This window comes from Trifolium pratense, linkage group LG7 (genome assembly GCF_020283565.1).
Source record: "Trifolium pratense cultivar HEN17-A07 linkage group LG7, ARS_RC_1.1, whole genome shotgun sequence".
NCBI lineage: Eukaryota > Viridiplantae > Streptophyta > Magnoliopsida > Fabales > Fabaceae > Trifolium > Trifolium pratense.
In genome coordinates, this window is record NC_060065.1 from 49,390,515 (window position 1) to 49,414,939 (window position 24,425).

A 24,425-nucleotide genomic window follows, 5' to 3' on the forward strand; every position below is an offset into this window, starting at 1 on the left:
TGGTGCACAGGATAAGAGACAGGATAGGATAACTATATCATATCCTGTCTCAATCCAGTGTTTGGTGACACAACAGGATATGATAAGTTAATCCTGAAGCTTATCCTATCCTGTTTCTCTAGTTAAAATCCTTATCCTGAATTTGAGCTGGGTTACCAGCAGGATAGGATAAGAAAAAAAAAATCGTTGATTTATTCTATAAAATATATTTTAAAATAAAAAATTGAAAATTAATAAAATAATTTGATAGTAAATTAATAATAAAATAATTAATTTTTAAATATATATGTGATTTTCTCACAAGGGTAATTTTGTAATTTATATAATCTAAAAAATCAAAATTCTCCTAAAATTACAATATTTTAAATTAAAATAATTATTAAAAAATTGCAAAATATAAATATTAATTTAAATTTAATAACAACTTAAATATAATTCTTTTGCAATGGTAGTTTTATTATTTACATATATCATATATTTATTTAGCTTATCTAACATGTATAATTGAGTTATTTATTTGATCATGATTCATATAAAAAACTTAATTTGTTTATTTTCTCATGATTTGTATTTAAAATTTAAAGTTATTTGATTACTTTTTCTTTTTGTACAATTACTTATTTATATTTTTATTTATAAAATTGAAAGTATTACAATATAATTTTTAACAAATAACAATTGTTTTACGAGGGTAATTTTGTCATTTAAATATGTTATGTATCTTATCATATTGGTATGAACAAATATGTATTAAAAATATGATATAATAGTTATCATGTTTGTTATCCTGTGTGCACCAAACACAGGATAGGATAACTGAGGATAACTGTTATCCTGCTGATATCTTATCCTATCACTATCCTGTTGTATATCATATCCTGTCACTATCCTATCCTGCGCACCAAACGGGCCCTTAAGGTATTAGGTTTATGGGTCCTCACACTTATAAAATGTTCAACCTCAACTTTTCTAAGCAATGTGAGACTTAACTCACAATAATAAATATATCACTTAAACTCACATAGATAACTATGAGAATTAATATTTAAATTTTAATGGAAGTATTTGTCTAATAATATTGGTATTTGTACTTAAGTTAGTATTTGTGGATTGATTCAAAATACTATTATTAATAATTAGTAATATTGGATTACATAAGATTAATAGATTAAACAATACATTGGTACTTTAAAAATTCACCAAAAAAAATAGAGAAAAATAAATTAGTTGCATCATAATAAAACAAAATCATAGTCAATTTGATTGTTTTTAAAAAATAAATTATAAAGTGATAGTGACTTAGTGTATGTTTGGTTTCAATTCTGGAGCATCCAGAATTGATTCTGGACGTGTAAAATTGATTCTGACTTGTTTGGTTTCTCAAAAGTAGAATTGATTCTGCCTCCAGAATTGATTCTACTTGAAGCTAGAAATCGTAGCTTCTGATTCTAGAATTGATTTTTACACTCAAATTTTTTGTTCAACTCACTTTTTCATGAATATATCCAAACATAAACCACTTCAGCTTAAAATCAATTTTGGCCAGAATCAATTTTACAGAATCAATTCTGCCAAAATCAATTCTCTCCGCCGCAGAACCAAACACACGCTTAAAAATTAAGGGAATATATGCCGAATTTGGTTGCATAAAGAACAATGACCCATCATGTTAGTGAAGTTTAATGAAAAGGAAATTGATCCAAAGTCATACTTGTTGTATGTTTGGATGGATTTTTTTTTATCTAGTTGAGTTGACCGTGTACTTCATTTTTTTCGGTCAAAAAAACTTTCTAATATGAGAGGAGTCAAAAGGAAAAAAAATCAACAAAGAATGAAAATAAATAAACTTTCTAATGATAATATAGTCTCTATAAGCTTAATTTAGTTGATAGGAATATATCTTATTGTATAAGTAAGTGTCGGAATTCGAACTTCAAACATTTTATTTATTCACGTAGAATTCTAGTGCTGACAAGACGGATCTAGAAATTGATGAGACAGGGGTCGAAAAATGTAATATTAAATGTTAAATAAGTAATGTCTGAATTCAGTAAAAAGATGATTAAGTGAAGTCTGACAAAAAAATTTCCTTCAAAAAATTGATAGTATAATTTTAAAAATAATGCATTCCATTTTTATTTCCTTAATCATCGTCCTAAAAATACTATTTAGCATGATCTTAAACACTATTTATTCAATACGACTACACATATATTATTAGTATGGTGAGGCAATGAACAGGAGGAGAACGCAAGCCCTGCTTGCCCTGGCCAAGTCAGTCACTTCTGACAAAACAAATTGGAGTGCTGACAATATAAAAGGAGTAACGTAACAAAAATTACATCCACACATGAGCTGTAGAAGTTGTTTGGTCAAGATTGAATGCATAATTGAAGGAACAAAAATTAATTTTCAAAGGGGTAACGATATTTTCTTCGTTGTTGATTAACACCAACACTAACACGTTTTATAGTAGTAATTTTTTATTTCAAACTATATTAAACTAACACCTTTTATATAGTAGTAGCTTTTAGAGAAAAAATATAATTATCATCAATGGATAATGGTGCGCTCATTGATCCTAAGTAACTATTGGTTGTGGACTGTGTACTCAGCTTGCCATCCCTGCGCGTGACAACGATGATCCACAGAATAATGTTAGTGGCATTCTTATCTAAAATAATTGAAAGAGAAGTTCTAACATGGCTTGCAATTTAGATTAACAAAGAGTACCGGAAGAGATGGTAGTGGAAGAGAAATTGTTAAGAGTCTCACTTCAGTTACGAGATGGTCTGGACAAGTGTTTATAAGTAAGAGGTAATCATCATCTTACAAGTCGGTTTTGTAGGGTTGAGTTATACTCAATAGTCAATTTTAAGATGGTATCACAACCTCTCCACGGGCCACCTGTTATCAGATTTTCGCTATCGGACCACCCATGGTTTATATTCACGCATCAAGCCCAACAGTATTTTTTGACGCAAAGAAAACTTATGTCATTTCATTCATAATAATAGTAGCAATACAATGAGGGATTACATTAAAAGTACTGTGAGAAGCATGGGATAAAGCTGCTCGTGCGAGTGCATGAGCGCTACCGTTTGCTTGACGCCTAGTAAAAACGACTATGAAGTCATTATAGTGATGAAGTAAGGTTCGACAATTTTGAATGATTGAACCATACTCCGATTGGTTGATACTCATCTTGTTCACATCATCCACAACAATCTTACAATCTAGTTCAAAGACAACTTTATTATAACCCAAGCTAGCAACCCATTGTATACCTTGATATAAGCTCCACACTTCTGCTTCCTGTGCTGTCATGGCCAAGATAAAACTCCCTTTGTCGTCGTGAAGACAGGCTCCCATGCCTATACGTTGCTCATGAGCAAATATGGATGCATCAAGGTTGCACTTGACGAAATTTAGCGGCGGAGGTTGCCATGGTGTAACTTGGACCTGTTGTTGTCGTGGGTGGGCTATGTCAGCTGGGTGACGCGCCTGCTGTCAGGCCTGGAGGGTACCATTGGCGCGGCCAATTACCTGTGTCGTGCTCTCAGTTTTCTGCTCTCATAATTGCAAGTTTCTTTTGCGCCATAAACTCCAAGATGTCATAGCAAAAGAAACCAATTGTTGAGTGGTGAAATTGTGCCAAATACGTTTGAAAACATCATTAAAACCTTCAGCATTTTCCATTAAATTTTGCAACGCATTCCACAAATTTACTTGTCGCCAACAAGTTATACTATCAGCACAATCAAGAAATAAATGCCAATTATATTCTGTGTATCTATGACACACAACACAATTAGAATTACAATGAATTTCTTTGCTCATTAATCTTTGCCTATTAGGTAGACAATCCCTTCCAAGTCTCCAAAGGAAATTCTTGACCTTGGGAGGAATATGTAAAGTCCATAATTGTTGTCAATCTCCTTCCACTTTCCAAACATCTCTGTTAATCATCACATCAACACATACTTTATATGCATTTTTTACTAAATATATGCCTTTTTTATCAAAGCGTCAAATAATCTCATCTCTTCTTCCAAGGTTAATAAGTGGGATCTTCAAAATTTCATTAGCATCTCTATCACAAAATAACTCACTCACACGATTTCTATTCCAACAACCTTGATAGTGTTAGGCGTGAGGGATGTGTGTTAAAAGTCTCACGTCGGTTGTGAGATGGCTTGGACAAATGTTTATAAGCAAGAGACAATTCTCACCTTACAAGCCGGTTTAGTAGGGTTGAGTTAGATACTCAATCCTAAGAGAAGCGACCATTGAGAAGCCGAAGAGTGAAGACACTTTTTAAGAAAAACCACATATATTGGGTGTGCTTAATATATGGGATACATATCACCCTACCTTTTTTTTCTCATGTCTATAACGCAATTCTCAGTCATTAGATTTAATCTATTAGTTGAGTGGAAAAAAATTGTTTGGCACAATTCACAATCATAGATTAATTAAAAGAATGAAATTAGTGCAAAATAAAAGGCGAAAGCCAACAAAGAATAGAAGGCAAAAGATAATAAATTAAACTACTAAAGAAGATCTAATCTCAATTATAAGATACTTACATTGTACATGTATCACAATCAGTGGCGGAGCCAGGATTTTATTTTTGGATGGGCCGCTAAAAATTATAACATATAAAATAAATAAGAAAATTATATTATTATATTATCTATTTCTTTTTTAAGCATATTATATTATATATATAACAATTGAAGTTGTGATAAGTAAAAAGTTGATCACTCTAAATAAAATATCTTAAGTTTGCTCCGTTAAAAAAAAGTTTCTCATTCAAAAATTAAAGTGTGTACCTTAAGATAATATTAACGTGTACAAGTGACTTAAAAGAATTAATAATTAAGTTTGAATGAATACTTTCATAAAATTGATCATCAAAAAATTATATTTTTTGTTATATTACATATATAATAAAAGAAAAATGATATAATCGAAAATAAATAATATTAATCAAAAGAGAATAATTTTTTTTATTGATAATAATTGTGTTCACACAAAAAGTTAACGAGAAAGATAATAATGTATATATAACTATGAAAAGCTAATTTTACAAAAATAATATGATTAATTTAGTGGCTTACTTTAATTTCATTTCATCTTGATTTGTGTGGGTTTTTACACAGTAAAATTGATTTTTTAAAGAAAAAAACAGAAAACTAAAAAAATCATCAAAACAGATAAATTAAAAACAAATGCTATTGCAAGGACTAGAACTCAAGCCAATTTAATACCCACATACCACTTAACCACTCGGCCAACTTAAATTGTCTTCAATTTTATCGCGTCCAACATATATGTAGCATATACTCATAATTTTATATATGTATAGGGGTATCCAGGTAATTTCCAATTTTTTGGGGTGGGCCATGGCCCTGCCTGGCCACCCCCTAGCTCCGCTACTGATCACAATCACAACTCAATAAAATTCACGTGAAAAATATGGCAAATCTATCACTAGAGGAACAATACTAAAACTTTGTACTAACTCAAACACTTTGCAATGACCACTTGTAAAATCGTGTTTATCCAATCTCATTTGCCGGCTCAAAGTTTAAAGTCCTTAAAACATTTTTTAAGGTATTTGTTAGCATTTTTCTTATTAAAATGCTACATACGGGTATATCTTTCTAAGACAATTTATATTTTATTGAAATTTTTTGAGTTTGACATTAAATTTTGTTGTAAGAAACTGTGGTGGATATTAAAAAATTAAGGGGCAAAAATAATTAAGTAATATAAAAATTAAAGTCATTTATAATTATAGTATACTGTATATTATTTGAAAAAAAAATATTGCATGGTGCATCCTCACAATTCAACAAGTGTAACATTTGGTTGTGGGTGTTGAAACATTCTTTTTTCAATGAGCGGTGTTGAAATTTTTTGCTGGAAAATATAGTACCCCTTTGGTAATACTACGGAGAAGCATTAGTATTATTTTTAAGAGTTAAGTATATTTTAACTTTTTTTAAAAATTATGATTTCCTTTTTAGTGCATGTATATGGAAAGTTTTCAATTTTAGTATTTTGTTTTATTAATTTCTACAAAAAAAGTAAGTACTTTTAGACTTTTAGTTCCTAATTAGAAAACAAAATAAGGCCTAAAATTGAATAATTATTTTGTAGGGATTAAAAATCAATTGTTTTTAAATTTAAAGAGATTAAAAATATATTTAATTATTTTTTGATTAATAAGGAGCAAATTAATTTTGGTTAAAAGGCTCGAACGTAAATTTATTATCAAAGTCTTTGTCATTGCTAAAGAAGTTTGAAGCAAAAATATGAGAGAGAAAATAAATAAAGAAAGAGAGAGAAGGTAGAAGGGGGCGGTTGTACAAGTGCATTAGGAGCAATGTTTTAAAAATTAAATCGTAGATTGAACCGATGTGCCCTTCGGTTCATGGTTTAATCGGTTTGACCGGCTCCATTGTTATTGAACAACAATTGAACCGAATAATTAATTAATAAATAAAGGATGATAATAATAATTATAAATAGAAAAATGTTTTATGGTAGGAGAACGAGTTTCATGAAAACCCCACGAATGACCTTTGGCTACAATTTTTCAATTTCCTTGGATAGTGAAGCCCAAGTCAATCTTATGCTTTCCGTGATGGTGTTTCTGGACAACAAACAGGCACCCTTTTTCCTAAGTATAAAAATTAAATTCAAAAGAGGTAATTTGATTTTCTTTCTTTCAATTAGTATTTATGACAGATGATGAGGATTAATATGGTTGAAGCGGTGAGGGTGAAATTATGACAGATGATGAGTATTGTAATTTGAGAGAAATATGTTTACTTGAAAAAAATTCTATTATTATTGATTTTAAAACCTAAGATACAATATAGGTGTTTGTGATAAAGTGTTAATTAGTTGTGTTCGTGATCCTTAGTGAAATATGGTTTCGCACCATATAGCACTCTTCTTATAAATAAATATGAAGTTGAGATAAGCGGTGCGTAAAGATGAAGTTGAGAAATTTCATGAGAAGCAAAATTAACCGTTGGAGTGAAATATAATTCTATGATAATATTTATGAATCCTTCTCCATCTTGAGCAATCTTTAAACCATTTAAAATTGCATGGAGTTTAGCATATAAGGAAGTAGAAATTTCAATAAAACTAGATAATCCAAGCTACCAATTGTCATTACTATCACACAAAATATTGTTGAAGTCCAATATTCCATGATTATTGAAAGAGCTTTCATCTACATTAACTTTTATGGTGCCTTCAAGAGTTGTCATCTACATTAACTTTTAACAATGTAAAATGTGATTTTATGATGTTATTTTATCAGATATATTCGAGGAAAGAAAATGTCCCATAAATAATAAGTATATATTTTTGTTTACAAACATAAATAATATATTTTAAAAAGTATTTTCTATGTTTTTTTGACAAACAAAATTATTTTCTATGTTAAAAGCTATTTATAAAAAAAAAGAAGTTAAATTAGCTATTATGTTAAATTAGTCATTTTAATAATTCCTGTAAATAACATATAAGTCAAAATATAAATTTGTTCTGAGAGTAGAGACAGAATCACTTTCTTCTGGTAGCTGTTAATCCAAACCTTCGAGAAAATGGTAGTAATCGATCACCACGAGACTGACGATCGAAACGCGATTCTCTCCAACGCCACTACAATCGACGACGCTTCCGACGGCTTTGAAACCGCCAGTGACACCGATCTCGACAGCAACGTCGACGCCAATGACGGCAGTGCAATCAAACAGGAAGAACAAGATAATCTTCAGCAACAGAACCAACAGAGTGATCAACAGCAGGAACAGAGTGATACTCAGAGAATCATTTCTTCTGACGATGCATCGATCAACAATGAAGAACTGATACAGGTTCTGAAATTTAGGGTTTTGTTAGTAGTTTACGTTTTTGTGTTCTTCTGATTGCTACAAATTTATTATTTGGTAGTTACTTTTCTTTTCGAAATTTTCTTCAATAACAGTACTTTGTTTAAATCGTTAAATAGTGAAATATTACCTATTTGTACTTATAGATAGTTTCAATCATTTAATTCCAGTTGGTTCCACTAGGAGTTTAAATCATATACCTAGGGCTGTTTGGATGATTTATTCGAGTTTATCTACCGACATAATCACTCCTGAGATTGTTTAAGCACCTTATGGAAACAACTTATGACATGTATGTGAGCTTATGACATGTCTGTTTTTCACAAGCTCTCCAGAATAGTTTATGAAAGTACTAGCTTATGTGAAAACTGTTTAACTTTATTTTATCTTGTGTTATAGAAATGGTTTATACATAAGTTCTTATATGATAATCACTTATGCTATAAGCACTTAATTAAAGTGTTTATCCAAACAAGACCTTATTAGAGTCTTATACTATTATAATCTTCTAACGATGTGTAGTGATATGAGAGAAGAGTAACACATACAGATAACAGATAACCACTGGTTTGATTAGTTTTAAAACACTTGAGGTTTCCCTGCATAAACTTAGTTGAAGGGATGTAGCCATGCCATGGTTTGATGAATTTTAGGAGTCGTGTGTCACAATTGGGGATGGGTGGTTCTCTAATGGCCCAAGTTGGAGAGAGGTTCTATACATTCTTGGTCTAATAAAATTATTTAGTATACTTTTGTCTATTGTATTTGGAATTTTGGATAGGTTTCTAACAATGCGGGCATTGAAAAACCAACTTATATTTTGTGTGCGCTTGCATTTAAATGTTGATGGGGGAGCCTTCAGCCTTGTTTGCAAGTTTTCTAATATTGATGTGATTTCTTAGAGAATGTTTCCTTGTGATGAAAAATAGTTTTTGACTGGTATGTTTATGTTACAGAAAGCATTGGTTCAAGCAAATGAAGCAAAGGCAGAAGGGAACAAACTTTTTGTAGATGCAAGGTATGAGGAGGCATTAACACAATATGAACTTGCTTTGCAAGTTGCACCAGACGCGCCTTCATCTGTGGAAATACGCTCAATATGCCATGCAAACCGTGGTGTGTGCTTTCTGAAAATGGTATGGTATTCTTTTGTGCTGTTAATGGGAATATCTCTTGCTAGCACATTGGTGTATTGTGCCTTTCACACGTGTCAACCAGATGAGCCATTAATCTCAATTTGTTTTTGCTCTACAGCCACCGTCTAGTGGTCTATTTTAGCTCTTGACCTCTTTATGTTTGAATTTGAGAGGCCAAACTATAAGTTGATGTCTAAAGTTGGTTTTGCATTCAGCTCTAAGTAACAAAGTTGGAGACGTGACCATTATGATCGAACCATAAGCAGTTTAACATTTTTTAATAATAGTTATAGACTTATAGTTACTATATTTATGCTTGAGTAAGCAAGTTTCTTTTAGATTTCAAATTTGAGGAGTGGTATTAGTTTACTATGAATTAGCTCAGGTATGGATGTAGTTATTACTTATTAGTTCCCTAATGCTATAAATCTCAGCAAAGTCGAATCCCAATTTGTTTCAATCAGATTGGCCTATTTAAGCAAAAGACAATAGCTCAATAAGAATGAAAGTCTGATACCACATTCTTCATTTTCCCCTCCTTTATTTCTTCTTTTTAATCATATACATGTGGACATTCTAATAATCCATTCCAATTAAACATGCTCTGCTGTGGTACAGAGGCTAACATCACCTGCATGTTTTTCTGTTTGTGATCGACGTAGTTCATTTTTCATTTTCTTTGACATATATATGGTGTACCTCAGGGAAAATATGAAAACACAGTTAAAGAATGCACCAAAGCATTAGAATTGAATCCCATGTATGTCAAAGCTTTGGTAAGAAGAGGAGAGGCCAATGAAAAGCTTGAGCATTTTGAAGAAGCCATTGCTGGTGAGTTCAAATTTTATAGTATAGGGCAGGGTAATTATACCAATGTCCTTTCAGCTTTTCACTTCTTAAACCGGACACTGTCTTTGGGAATTATATCTGCAACCCTTACTTTATTCACAGTTCTTTTGATTGACACCCTTCCTTGTTTGAATGTACTCTATTTCCTTTTGCAAATTACTAAGCAAGGGAGTTGTAGTTTCTTAAATAAGAAGGTTTAAGGTAACTGTAATATTAATTGCTAACCCTACTAGCATTTTATTTTTGTGATTCCCTTTTGTTTTTGATTTTAACATGGATGACTTTGTGTTTTGCACACTACTAGCATTTGGATTCTTACAAGTTTTCTTCTTTATTCATGACATTCATAACCAGCTCTTTTCACCTGACCTAGTTTTTTCTTTCACTAATTGACAGATATGAAAAAGATCTTAGAAATTGATCCCTCAAATGATCAAGCTGGGAAAACCATCCGCCGGCTAGAGCCCCTTGCTGCAGTAAAACGGGAAAAGATGAAGGAAGAAATGATTGGTAAGTCTTTTTTGTCTTTCTCGTTGTTTTTCAAATATATTTATATGATTTGTAGGTTGTTGTGTAGGCGCCATGCTTTTATTGCGCTTCCTGTTTTCTTCATTGTTAAATATGTTTGTTTTTTGACACTACACTGTTTAATGTCAAGAGTCATAATTTATAATCATTCATGCGTTTCCATCAAACAACTCAAGCTTCAGATAGATAGTTCTTGACATGGTACCACAATCTCTATGACAAGTGATTTAAATATTGATTTTTTTTTTTTTATCTTCATTGTTCTGATAAAATGTTGAATTTCAGCTCATGGTAGGTGATATACTGAGATGTCTGTCTACACTGTGGTTATCGAACTTTGTAGCTAACAAATATAATCTTAGGAGTTTATGACTCTTGGGAATCAAAATCAAATTATAAAGTGTAAATTTGATTAGACAACTGGTTGTGAAATTGAGGATTAATCAAGTCTTACAACATAATGGTTATTTCCCCATAAGCACGCCTAAAGTGATAGTGTGGTTCAACATATTTTTAAAACCCAAAATGCATCAGTTGAATGATAAGGCACTGTAATGCACAAAACAATAACCTCATAGTTATAGGTCTCAATTCCACACATACTCCATAGCTCCCAGCATAAATCACAAACTAGAAGACATAAACTAACCCATTTTATCAGTGAACCCAAACATAAAGGTTATAGCTTGTTACATTATATATATTATTTTAGGGAATCTTGGAGGCCAAACATAAAGATTGTCCTATTATTTCCATCTCTTAGAAGTGCTCTGTTTAATGCCGTATACTTCTATGGATATCCAGGCAGAACTAATTCGTAAGCTAAGATTATTCTAAAGTGCACTTGGGGTGGTGAACCACACATAAACATTAAGGCTTATTATTAGTTCATTATTTTCTGGCGATTGCCTAGATGTATTATTCTTTTTTATAAGAGAAAAGTTTCATCTTAAATTGTGATTAGTTTGCAACACTGTTTTGTATGTGTACTTAATTTTCACTTCAAGTGATCCGTAGTATATGTTTCACCATCATCATTTCCATAGATATAACTAATAAGTATTTCTTGATGCAGCAAAACTGAAAGATATGGGCAACTCTCTCTTGGGTCGCTTTGGGATGAGCGTTGACAACTTTAAAGCAGTCCAAGATCCAAACACTGGTTCCTATTCCGTCTCATTCCAACAGTAAGTTTGGTTGAGCAAAGTCGTGACAACATTGGTTTTGAGACTTTTTGTTGTTCATGCAAGTCACTAGGAAAATTCAGATGTTCATGTATATTGTACTAGAACTTAAGCATACAAATATATTTCCTTCAAAGGGTATTGGTTGATTGATTCATCATGTGAAGGGGATTGATAACAAATAAGTCTTTAATAGTCTTTTTGGTAAAATATCAAGTTGGTCATTTTGTATGATTTGAACATCTTAGCAATACTTCTATTTAAGCTAATATTTTTGAGGGAATCTAACCATTTTGTGTGATTTCTTTAAATGTTGTGTTGACAAATGCTTCTTCTATTTTCTTTTTTTAGAGGATTCTAGTTGTTTATTGTTAGCGTATAACCCACTATCTTTCAGAAAAAAGTAAAAGCTATTTTGCGGGTGGACTGGGCAATGGGCTTAAAGGCAAAATCAAACTAGCCCAATTAATATGAGAAAGGAAACAGGCCCAAAACAATTAAATTCTAAGTGTCCATTTGGCGATATAAGGCCTGGGCGAGGTAGACAGTGAAGGATACCGCCCATAAGACGGATTTGCATATGACAATAAAATATCTTCATCCTTCCCTGTCTTAGCGATTAACTTGGGAACGAAGAAACCAACTCCTTGAAACCGCCATGGCTTGGAGACCAAGGTTTATTCCTACTTTCACGCTGCATCACCGGAAAAGGCGCTGAAGGCCGGATTTGTAGGAACCCTAGCTTGGAGAAGAAGGCTTTAATGGTCTATAAATAGTTTGTTATTTTCATCTGTAAAAGGAGGATCGAATTCTGACAGATAAAACTCCCAGGGTTGTTGGGATTGGACTGAGTGTAATCACACCATTTAATCAATAATACAAACCCCCTTGTTTTTTACCAGAACATTTTGGCGCCCACCGTGGGGCTGCGGTAAAATCATTTGATCCCAGCCTATCACAGCAACTAGACGAAAAATCAAACATCTTCACATGGCTGGAGAACACGAAAACCACGACAACTCTAACGTTAACACCCTGCAAGCCGCCGTCGTAGAGATTCGGCGCTTACAAACTCAGATTGCGGCCATCGAAGCCGAAAGAACTAATGAGAAAGAAAGAGCGAAATTGATTTTGGAGGAGGAGGAGGGAGAGGGCGTCATGGACGTACAACCCTTAGCACAGCACTTGTGGGATGCCCAAGTGGTGGAAACAATCAAGGTTCCTCACCTTCCTACCTTCGACGGAAAGACGGATCCAAGGGAGCACCTGATGGCAATTGGGACACAAACTGCCATAATCAATGCTCCGGAACATCTAAAGTGTAAATTACTAGCCGGCACCTTCAAGGATGTCGCCCTGCGTTGGTACATGAACCTTCCAAGAAACTCAATTGAGAGTTATGCTGACTTTCATAAAAAATTTATTCACCAGTTCGCTGGATCGAAACACGTTAAAGTCACATCAACCAGTCTTTTCTCCATCCGCCAAAACCATGGCGAGTCATTGCGTAACTTCCTCGCCAGATTTAGCGAAGCCACCATCAAAGTCTCAAATCCAAATCAGGAGATGTTCGTGGCAGCCTTCCACAATGGGCTAAGAGCGGGACATTTCAATGAGTCCTTAGCCCAAAAGCCAGCCTCGTCGATGCAAGAGGTGAACAAGAGGGCGGAGTGTTATATTAAGGGCGAAGAAAGTAACGCCGAGAAAAGGCAAAGAGACGTTAAGGAGAAGGAATACGTGGGCCGTGCCGCTAGAGCGCCCGAACACCCACGACCAAAATCGGGGGGCCACCAAGGAGACCCATGGCAAAGGCATCATGGGAAGCCCTACCGCCAACCGCTCAGAAGAGAATTCAGGAATCATCCCGCCAATGAAGACCTCACGCCATTAAACGCCTCAAAGGTTTACGTCTTAAATGAGATTCTGGCCACCGGTTTGGCAAACCTCCCCCCAAGGAGAACCAGTAACATCCCCATGGGGCTGGACGATAACGCCTGGTGCGCATATCACAGGTGTAGAGGTCACTCCACAGAAAAATGCTTCCGCTTAAGGGATTTAATCGAAGAACTAATAAAAAGCGGACACCTTCGAAAATTCATTGACGACGCCGCCCAAGGGCGGGTTGTCGTGCCAAAAGTTCCCCGGCAGGAGCCACGAGACCCTCCTGGGCCAAACAGAGAGCCTCCCAAGGGGAGAATCTCCGTGAATACAATAGCGGGAGGATTCTCAGGCAGGGGCGAATCAAGCTCAGCAAGGAAAAGATATGTACGCCGAGCCATCTCGGAAATATACCTCGTAAGTCGGCCTCAGCCACCAAACGTACCAGATTTGGCATTCACGGCAAAGGATGGTTTGGAGGTAGCACCCCATGACGATGATCCCTTAGTGATACAAGTCCAAATTTTGAACTGTGATGTAAAAAGAGTACTGATAGATTCGGGGAGTTCAGCGGACATTATGTACTGGGAAGCTTTCAAGGCCATGCAGTTAGCAGAGGAGCAATTGCAACCATACTCCGGAACCCTGGTTGGGTTCTCTGGCGAACAAGTGGACGTGATGGGTTACGCCTCCCTTCTTACCACGTTTGGAGAAGGCAGCAACGCCAAAACTATCAAGGTGCGATACCTGGTAGTTAAAACTCCTTTTACCTCCTATAATATTATTATAGGAAGGCCCGCCTTTAACACATTAGGGGCGGCCATGTCCACTCTATACCTAGCAATAAAATACCCCCTTGAGAATGGGGGAGTAGGAACAGTAAGGGGCGATCAGATTCTCGCCAAGAAGTGCTACGAGTCTAGCTTAAAGATACGACACCGAACTTCCAGCGCAAGCGGGAGATTCGAAAGAAGACAAGCCGCAACTCCAGGCGGCATAAACATCATAGAGAGCGCAGATATGGATCCGAGAGAGGAATTCCAAGATCGAAGGGTAAGCCCTATAGAAGACCTAGAGCAGGTTCAAATTGGCGATCACCCTCACCAGACAACCAGCTTGGGAACAGCGTTGCCCAGCGAGGAGAGGAGACGAATCATCAAAATCTTGAAGGATAACGCTGACCTATTCGCATGGAAGCCTTCAGATATGCCAGGGATTGACGAGAGGGTGATAACACATAAACTTTCAATATCACCCAGCACAAAACCAGTCTCCCAAAGAAAGAGAAAGGTAGGAGAAGAAAGACGAGTCGCTATAGCGGAAGAAGTGGAGAAGCTAAAAGAGGCTGGATTCATCGAAGAAATAAAATACCCCTCATGGTTGGCAAATGTCGTCATGGTGAAAAAGGCCAACGGAAAATGGAGAATGTGCGTGGACTTCACAGACTTAAACAAGGCGTGTCCCAAAGATCCATATCCCCTACCCAACATAGACAGGTTAATCGATGGCGCCTCGGGGTGCAAGATGCTGAGTTTTATGGACGCCTACTCCGGGTACAATCAAATAAAGATGAACCCCTCAGACGCCTGCCATACAGCCTTTATGTCGAATACCTGCAACTATTTTTACAACGTCATGCCTTTTGGACTGAAGAATGCGGGAGCAACATACCAAAGGTTGATGGACAGGGTCTTTGCTGAGCAAATAGGGAAGAATTTAGAGGTATATATCGACGACATGGTAGTAAAAACTTCCGAGGGAAGTCGCCATGATGATGATCTGTTGGACATCATGGAGTCAGTAAGAAAATACAACATGAGACTAAACCCAGCGAAGTGTTCCTTTGGAGTACAAGCCGGAAAATTCTTAGGATTTATGCTCACCAGCAGAGGAATAGAGGCTAACCCCGAAAAATGCCAAGCCATCATAGACATGAGGAGCCCTACATCCGTGAAAGAAGTACAGACCTTGACAGGCAGAATAGCGGCACTATCCAGATTCCTATCATGTGCGGGAGAAAAGGGTTTCCACTTCTTCGCATCTCTGAGGAAAAATGAGAGGTTTTCCTGGACGCCAGAATGCGAAGAAGCCTTCAAACAACTAAAAGAGTTCCTGGCATCACCGCCCATCTTAACACGCCCATTACCAGGTAACACCCTTTACCTATATCCCGCAGTTTCGGATAGAGCTTTGAGTTCAGCTCTAGTTCAAGAAATAGAAGGCGAAGAAAAACCTATATATTTTGTAAGTAGAACCTTAAGGGGAGCAGAAACAAGGTATCAAAGAATAGAGAGGTTATCTCTCGCGGTAGTTGTCACAGCCAGAAAGTTAAGGCAGTATTTTCAAAGCCACCAGGTAGTTGTTAAAACAGATTACCCTATCAAGAACGTCCTCCGAAAGCCAGACTTGGCAGGAAGGATGGTGGCGTGGTCCGTGGAATTATCGGAATTTGACATCACCTTCTCACCTAGAGGGGCCATTAAGTCACAAAGACTAGCTGATTTTGTATTGGAGATGTCTACTCCGCCAACAACAGAGAAAACGGCGTTTTGGACACTCTCAGTTGACGGGGCCTCCAATGTGCGAGGAAGTGGAGCCGGAATAGTACTGGAAGGACCGGATGGCGTGATGATAGAACAATCACTACGTTTCGCCTTCAAAGCTAGCAACAACCAAGCGGAATACGAGGCTTTGATAGCAGGAATGAAGTTGGCAAGCGATATGGAGGTAAAAGAGCTAAAGGCCATGAGTGATTCCCAGCTGGTAACCAACCAAGTATCAGGGAAGTTTCAAACGAAAGAGCCGCAGTTAATCAAATACGTGGAGAAGGTGCAAAACCTAGCTAAGCATTTCGATTCGTTCGAATTAGTTTACGTTCCCCGCGAACAAAACATGAGAGCAGATCTATTGTCAAAGTTGGCGAGCACCAAAAAACCAGGAAGCCATAGAACCGTTATCCAAGAAACCATAAAAACTCCCAGCATCAACGGGGAAGAGGTAATGATGGTAATAGAAGAAGAAGACTGGAGATCGCCCATTATCCGGTACCTCCAAAAGGATGAGCTCCCGAAAGAAAGGGAAAAGGCTTTTAAATTGAGGAAAATGGCGGCATGGTATTCAATGGTAGGGGATAAGCTATATAAGAGAGGATTCGCGTCCCCCCTCCTTTTATGCGTCAGTACTGAAGAAGCCAAGCGCATCATGAATGAAGTACACGAAGGATCATGTGGTAGTCATATCGGTTCAAGAGCATTAGCAGGAAAGATATTGAGAGCAGGATTTTATTGGCCAGATATACATGATGATACCGCCATGTATGTAAGAAACTGTGACAAATGCCAAAGACACGCCAACCTGCATCACGTTCCGGGGGAGCCACTGAAGTCAGTGTTATCCCCTTGGCCCTTTTTCATGTGGGGTGTAGATATCGTTGGTCCATTTCCGGTTGGCTATAAACAAGCACGATGGATCATCGTCGCCGTAGACTACTTTACAAAATGGATTGAAGCAGAGCCGGTATCCAGCATCTCGGCGGAACAGGTAAAACTCTTTTATTGGAAGAAAATCATCTGCAGATTTGGATTGCCCAAATACATCGTATCCGACAACGGTACACAGTTCGCCAGCGAAAAGGTCGTTGAATTCTGTCGAAGCAAAGGAATCAAAAACACTTTTATATCAGTGGAGCATCCACAAGCTAACGGACAAGCAGAGTCAGCAAATAAGGTGATACTAAGAGCCTTAAAAAGAAGGCTAGATAGTGAAGGCGAAGCTTGGGTAGCCCACATCTCACCCATCCTCTGGTCGTATCACACCACTCCCCAATCCTCGACAGGAGAAGCGCCATTTACAATGGTCTATGGTTCGGACGCGATGATCCCGGTGGAAATAAATCCTCCTAGTTGGCGCAGAGAAACCACGACGCAGGAAGAGAACGACAGAGCTCTGGAAGAGAACCTAGACATGATCGAGGAAAGAAGAGAAAGAGCGCATTTCAGGGAATTCGCCATAAAGCAAAGAGCCGCTAGGCGTTATAATACGAGAGTCAAACAAAGGAGTTTTCAAGAAGGCGACCTGGTGCTGAAAAGACCTATGGGAAAGGATAAAGGAGGAAAGTTCGCAGCAAACTGGGAAGGCCCCTTTCGGGTGCAAGAAGCTTTCGAAGGAGGAGCATATCGCCTAGAGACCATGGAAGGAAAAATCCTCCCAAGGACATGGAACGTAGCAAACCTAAAGTTCTACTATAGCTAATCACGGAGCATCACTTTATCGGTGGAAGAATAAGTAAAACCATTCTCTTCTTTTAGCAATATTTTTAAACGATGTATAAGAACCGTTTTCATAAATGAATAAAAAACAATGAGACACTCTTTTCCCCTGTTTCAACGGGGGTTTTTATCGAGGCTCATTGAATTTCAAAATTCTAGTAGTTTATATCTTCCTGCATATCCCAAAATACTTGCGTCAATAAAGGTCAACCTGATTAAGTTACGGGCTCTGAACCAACAAAAATGGTTATCTCAAACTTGAGCTCTGAATCTTTACTTAAAGATCAACTCAGATGTGAGCGCTGAACCAAAAACAAGGGTTACAGTGCCTTGGCGTCACCTACGAGTTGGGTACGTCAGAAAAAAAAAAATTATTAAACAGGGGTTACAGTGCCTTGGCGTCACCTACGAGTTGGGTACGTCAGAAAAAAAAAAAAAAATTATTAAACAGGGGTTACAGTGCCTTGGCGTCACCTACGAGTTGGGTACGTCAGAAAAAAAAAAAATTATTAAACAGGGGTTACAGTGCCTTGGCGTCACCTACGAGTTGGGTACGTCAGAAAAAAAAAAAAAATTTATTAAACAGGGGTTACAGTGCCTTGGCGTCACCTACGAGTTGGGTACGTCAGAAAAAAAAAAAAAATTATTAAACAGGGGTTACAGTGCCTTGGCGTCACCTACGAGTTGGGTACGTCAGAAAAAAAAAATTATTAAACAAGGGTTACAGTGCCTTGGCGTCACCTACGAGTTGGGTACGTCAGAAAAAAAAAAATTATTAAACAGGGGTTACAGTGCCTTGGCGTCACCTACGAGTTGGGTACGTCAGAAAAAAAAAATTTATTAAACAGGGGTTACAGTGCCTTGGCGTCACCTACGAGTTGGGTACGTCAGAAAAAAAATTATTAAACAAGGGTTACAGTGCCTTGGCGTCACCTGTAAGTCTTACGAGTTGGGTACGTCAGAAAAAGAAAAAATTAAAAAGGTTGCAAGGCCTTGGCGTTACCTGTAAGTCTTACGAGTTGGGTACGTCAGAAAGAGAAAAATTAAAAAGGCGAGATTATCAACACCGCCAGAAGAAGCTTATACACAACCAAAGCAGGCGATTCATTATAACGCCAAAAGATAACAGGTATAAAGTTATTTGTATCAATTTACAATTATTATAGAAAGTAGAAGATGTCACAGGTGCAAGGACAAAGTTTCCTAGACGAGAACAACAGAAGGCGTTACCCCACAACGTAATCCATAAAGTTATAAAGAGAAGAAATCAGGCGAATAAAGAAATTTATAAAGGACCCAGCCAAGGGGCAAATCGTTCAAAGCCACAACAGGGCATACAAAATAGTTACAAAAAGCCACAGAAGGGCGAGAACAAAAATCATTACAAACAAAGTCATATCATTCACTGGGAGGTACATAGGGAACAAGCTTTCCGTCAATAATCTGGTTCATCGCATCAGCTTCAGCTAAGCGCTTGGCGTCGAGGTCTGGGAAAAGAAGCTTGACTTGCTCAAGGGCATAGGCGAAGCCTTCCTCATACTGGTTGGCAGCATACAGTTGAAGCTCCTTCACGTCAGTCTCCAACCTCTCCTTCTCTTCGCCCAAGCTCCCCACGGAGAACACCGCTGCATCTTTCTCTTTAGAAAGCTTAGAAATCACCTCATCTTGAGCAGCAGCATTCTCTTTCAGCTTGGTCTCGGAGGCGGCATAACTTTCCTTCACCTTCGCCAGCTTATCCTCATATTCCTTCTTCAACCTCTCAGCCTCGCTCTCCTGGCTATCCTTCAGCTTCTTAATATCTGCCTCCAACTTAGTCTTGGTCTCAGTATATCTCTTCTCAATGTCAGCAAGGTTGTCATCAACGGTCTTCACCTTCTGCTTCGCCTCTTGGACCTCTTGTTCTTGGCGATTTGTCAGCAAGTAATTGAGAAGAGTGCCCTTCACCTCGTATTCCAAAGCCTTCTTCCTGAGATCTGCGGTAGGAGTGTTGGTGAAGCGAGTCATATCGCCAACCATAGTCACTCCCCTTTCAATGAAATCAAAAGGATCAAAAGAGCTCCAGGTAAGAGGAGCATCGGCATCGGCGTCTTGGGAGGGGGGCTGAGAAGAACTAGAAGCCACGCCTTTGCCTTTGTCGGCATCTCCAGCTGGTTGGATAGTCTTCTCAGTTTTTTGTTTTTTAGGTGGCGGGACGACACCCTCTTTAGCAGCAGCCTTTCCTGGAATCTCAACAGGGATGCGCCCGTCATGCTTTCTCTTGCTCCGTCCCTCTTTAACTCCAGCCTCCTCCACTTGTAGCTGCTTCAGAGGATCGGCAACGCCAGCAGCAGGATTGGTTTTTTGTTGACGAGCTTTCGCCAAGAACGCCAGTCTTTCTTCATTCGAAATGGTCCTCATTCTTTCTGAAAAATAAAGGAATCAGAAAAACACAGGTTAGTAATAAGGCGAGATCAACATTAAAATAAAAAGAAATATGCATACATGCCAAGTTCATCACTTACGTAAATACTCTGTTAAAGCTTCGTTATTACCCTCACATCTAAGGATATCAGCAGTGTCCATAAGAGCAAAAGAATCAAGAAAGTGGACAATGTCCTGCTCGAAGTCACTCAAAGTTTCAAAGATGGTTCCCTTTATAAGCCTAGGGTTGTCAGTCCGGTAGAAAGGGAACAAGGGATCTCCTATCTCATCATACATTAGATCAGGAAGTTGGTCGCTACTGCGAACCCTAAAGAAGGAGTCCTTGAAGCCTTTGAAGTTGGAGGCATACAGACTCATGAGGCGATGATTGGGTTGACTACTAAGAGAAACCATAGTCTGGGGTTTTAGGTTTTTGATATGGTAAAAACAGAAGAAAACACCAATCGAGGGTACCAGTTCAAAACCTAGGCACATCACCTCGAAGGCTTTTACGAAGGCCCAGCTGTTAGGATGAAGTTGAGTGGGGGCGACATTAAGAACCCTCAACATCTCCGCTTCGAAAGAAGTAAAAGGAAGCCAGAGGTTTAGAGGTTGGATCACGCCAGTATAGAGATAAAAGTAATCCGGCGGGGTGCCGTTCTTAAAAAAGACAAACTCATCTTCTCGGACAGGCTCAGTGATGATAGACTCCTCATGTCTGGACTCTGTAAGCCTGACGGCTTTCCTAAAGCTCATCACCATCTCCGCACTAGTGTATTTTGAAGGAACCTCCATGGTGACGGGAGTATAGCCAGCAACCACCAAATCTCGGCAAGGGTTTTTCCGCTTTCCTGTGAAAGAGGAAGGGGAAATTATGACACAATCACTATCACTACCGCTACTACTATCGCTATCACTGTCACTATCGCTACTGCTTCCAACATCAAAACCCCACAACTCCGAATAAAATCCCCGGCTATTAAGAACGCCGTTTGCCCTAGTATAATGGGCGCGAACTTGTCGCGCCCACTCAAAGTAACCAGGAGAAGAGGCCGAGATTCTCCCCTCATTCTCATCTAACTCCCTCAGGATAACCATTCTCTGAACCTATGAATTAGGGTTTTCCTCCTTTGAGCGAAACTAAATCAAGAAAAAGAATAAAGGTACGAAATAAAATACCTTACGGGTAACACTTCAAAGCCGAGAGAAACGGACGTCTTTAAAAACGATTGAGAAGCCCTACCGAAGTTTGAAGAGGAAGAAATGAAGCTGTACCGAAGTAAGACAAGTGGGCAGAACTGGGTTAGAAGTTGCGAAAGGAATGGAAGGAAGGAAAAGAGCAAAAACTCCCTATTTATAAACCTTAGTCCCAACGTCGATTCGAAGGTACAAGGTTCGAACGAGTAGTGTCATACGGGTCGTCGGATCAAGTACGTGTCAAAGCGCACATCCCAAGAGTAAATCATAGAAGATTTATCGTCAGATGTTCAAATACAACGCCTATAGGCGAGACGTCTAACTATAACGCCTTTAAAGGGAAGGCCACGCCAGGACAAATTATCTCGCCGAAAAAGTTCGATCCGCCCGTGGGGCGCGGCGAAGATATCCAAAACAACGCCCAACGTGAAAAAAGCCAAAAATCAAGGAGAGACAGGACATAAAATAAAAGCAAAGACAAGACACAAAGTAACGCATTCTACTCAAAGCAAGAAAGAAAATCTTTATTATTAGCAAAAAATGGAAAGTACAACGAGGAGAAACCAAGGCTACATGGAGAAATCCTAAAATCCTATCAATCAGACTCCGAATCCTTTTGCACAGGCTCAGGGAAACTCATCTTGGATTCCACGGTGACCCGGGACCCCTCTTCTTCACTGGACGAGGAAGCGCGAAGCTCAGGAGGAACATAGGTCTCCAGAAACGAAACGTAATCCTCGTCACCACTACCAGAATCGGAGGTATCCGAGGAAAGAACGATAACCTCCACCTTTTTGGCATCCTTAGACCTTCGGGAGCGAGTGGAGTTAGAGGTTGAAACCTCAACTCTTTTCTTCCTCCGCTGAGGCGAAGTATTTCTGGCAACAGGTTTTTTCGCATTATTATTTTCCATCATCAAGATTCAAAACAAGAGGATAAAAACTCGAGTTTTCAGCAGGCGATATTTATAGTCAGTGTTTAGCTTAACATCGTTATTAACGATAGTAGCAAATGCTTGGACGGTTGCAACCACCAAGTTTTGACTATCTCGAAAAATGCCATTTTTACGTTTCCCAGAAGTCAAAATTTGACCCATTTTAGTTATGGAAGACTGCAAAAAGAGGCGGTACTAAAAGGAACAGAAGAGCAACACAGAAAGAAAGGAAATTGCTTAAATATTCAAATTCGTACAAAGGAAATACAACGGAAGCAAAGAAAACAGAAGCAAAATAACAAAGATCCCAAAATCCGAAAGCAAATTACAAATACTAGAAAGAAAAACACAAAACGGAAAGATGAGCAAACAAAAGGCTTCATGGCATGGTAGAACTCCCCAATTCACCAGCATCGGCAACGGCGATACGGTGCATTTCCTCCAATGCCCGTTTCACCCTCTTCGCCTTCACCATATTCTCGTCAATAGGCTTCAGATCCTCCCTTAGTTCGCTTTGTTTGTCCAGAAGGTCCACCAAAGAATGGCGCCGGGAAATCAACTTAGCAATGTCATCCCTAATCTCGCCTTGAAGAGCCCTTTTCCTCTCCACCAGCGGCTTCATCTCCTTATTCAGCATCGCCAAACGATCATCCACTCTGCGCTCCTCATTGAAGCATATCCCCAAGATCTCCTCTTGCACACCCATAGTCTCCTTCGTAATCTCTATCTGGCTGTCAACAGCTTCAGTGACTTCGGCGTGGCACTCCTTCACATTTTCCACAGCGATCACAAAGGATGCACTATCCTTCAGTTCCTTCTCCAGACGAAGCACACTATCGAGAAAGCGTTTCTCTTCTTTGGTCAACCTCCAGCAGTAGTCGTTAAGTTCCTTGACGAATTCAGAAAATTCGCCAAAATCCTCCATCAAGTCTTCAGTATTTATGGTCAGCATGCGACGGAGCCGCTTGATAACCGGAGAGGCGGGAGACTGACCGCATTCAAAAGGAGGATTTTTGGGAGACATAATGGGGAAAAGAAGTCTAAAAGATTAGCGAACAACAAGGGATGAGTTAATCGGGGCGCTGAACGCTTCATTTATAGACAAAGAAATCTCATCGTGGCAGTAGTTAATGGGGAGACGGTTGAGGAAAATTATACACGAACAGAGGAACGTGCGCCAAGGAGTGGGAGAGGATGTAACTTCGCGCCAAGAATTATGGAGGGAAATTCGAATTGTACTTAAGCATTTCATTCCTACGGATCTCATGCTTGGGGGGCTGTGGACTGGGCAATGGGCTTAAAGGCAAAATCAAACTAGCCCAATTAATATGAGAAAGGAAACAGGCCCAAAACAATTAAATTCTAAGTGTCCATTTGGCGATATAAGGCCTGAGCGAGGTAGACAGTGAAGGATACCGCCCATAAGACGGATTTGCATATGACAATAAAATATCTTCATCCTTCCCTGTCTTAGCGATTAACTTGGGAACGAAGAAACCAACTCCTTGAAACCGCCATGGCTTGGAGACCAAGGTTTATTCCTACTTTCACGCTGCATCACCGGAAAAGGCGCTGAAGGCCGGATTTGTAGGAACCCTAGCTTGGAGAAGAAGGCTTTAATGGTCTATAAATAGTTTGTTATTTTCATCTGTAAAAGGAGGATCGAATTCTGACAGATAAAACTCCCAGGGTTGTTGGGATTGGACTGAGTGTAATCACACCATTTAATCAATAATACAAACCCCCTTATTTTTTACCAGAACAGCGGGAACTCAATGTATTGGAGGAGGATTTTAGAAGGTTTAGAAAAATTCTTCCAAATCCAACCTATATTGTTATAATATTTTCAATTTTTTGCTCAAACTTTTTTTCTTTCTCAAATTTAAAATATATTAACTAATCATAAGCATTAATTTATCATTTTCAACGAAATCACTCTCTCAAATAAGATGCAAGACTTCTCTTTATTTTGCCCTCCTCTCTCCTCCCCCTCTAAATAGAAGTACCTTATTTTAAATTGAGTCTTGCACAAACCAGTGTGTTATAAGTGAGCATATTAAGGAACTAATATAAAAATATTATGATAAATTTCTTTTTTTAAGACAATGTTTCAATTTTTTTATTTTTGCCTT

At 38.1% G+C, this 24,425-nt stretch overlaps 2 protein-coding genes across 2 annotated transcripts; both read left to right on the plus strand.

The window, feature by feature from the left end:
* Window positions 1-7,533: 7,533 nt before the first annotated feature.
* LOC123898913 (tetratricopeptide repeat protein 1-like) lies at window positions 7,534-11,904 on the plus strand. Its single transcript, XM_045949949.1, has 5 exons — window positions 7,534-7,904; window positions 8,876-9,055; window positions 9,760-9,886; window positions 10,301-10,414; window positions 11,508-11,904. The coding sequence occupies exons 1-5, from the start codon at window positions 7,632-7,634 to the stop codon at window positions 11,621-11,623; spliced, it is 810 nt and encodes a 269-aa protein (XP_045805905.1). The 5' UTR covers window positions 7,534-7,631; the 3' UTR covers window positions 11,624-11,904.
* Window positions 11,905-13,590: 1,686 nt separating this feature from the next.
* On the plus strand, window positions 13,591-14,308 carry LOC123896557. Its single transcript, XM_045946931.1, has 2 exons — window positions 13,591-14,232; window positions 14,285-14,308. Exons 1-2 carry the CDS (start codon window positions 13,591-13,593, stop codon window positions 14,306-14,308), a joined length of 666 nt encoding a protein of 221 aa, XP_045802887.1.
* The last annotated feature ends 10,117 nt before the right edge of the window (window positions 14,309-24,425 follow it).

Excerpts from the sequence above, each read along its gene's own strand:
- LOC123896557 (XM_045946931.1), top strand. The coding sequence starts at position 13,591 with ATGGGGCTGGACGATAACGCCTGGTGCGCATATCACAGGTGTAGAGGT. Across the intron at positions 14,233-14,284 it reads GCAACGCCAAAACTATCAAG|GAAGGCCCGCCTTTAACACA; the intron begins GTGCGATACCTG and ends ATATTATTATAG.
- LOC123898913 (XM_045949949.1), top strand. The coding sequence starts at position 7,632 with ATGGTAGTAATCGATCACCACGAGACTGACGATCGAAACGCGATTCTC. Across the intron at positions 9,056-9,759 it reads GTGTGTGCTTTCTGAAAATG|GGAAAATATGAAAACACAGT; the intron begins GTATGGTATTCT and ends GGTGTACCTCAG. Across the intron at positions 10,415-11,507 it reads GATGAAGGAAGAAATGATTG|CAAAACTGAAAGATATGGGC; the intron begins GTAAGTCTTTTT and ends TTCTTGATGCAG.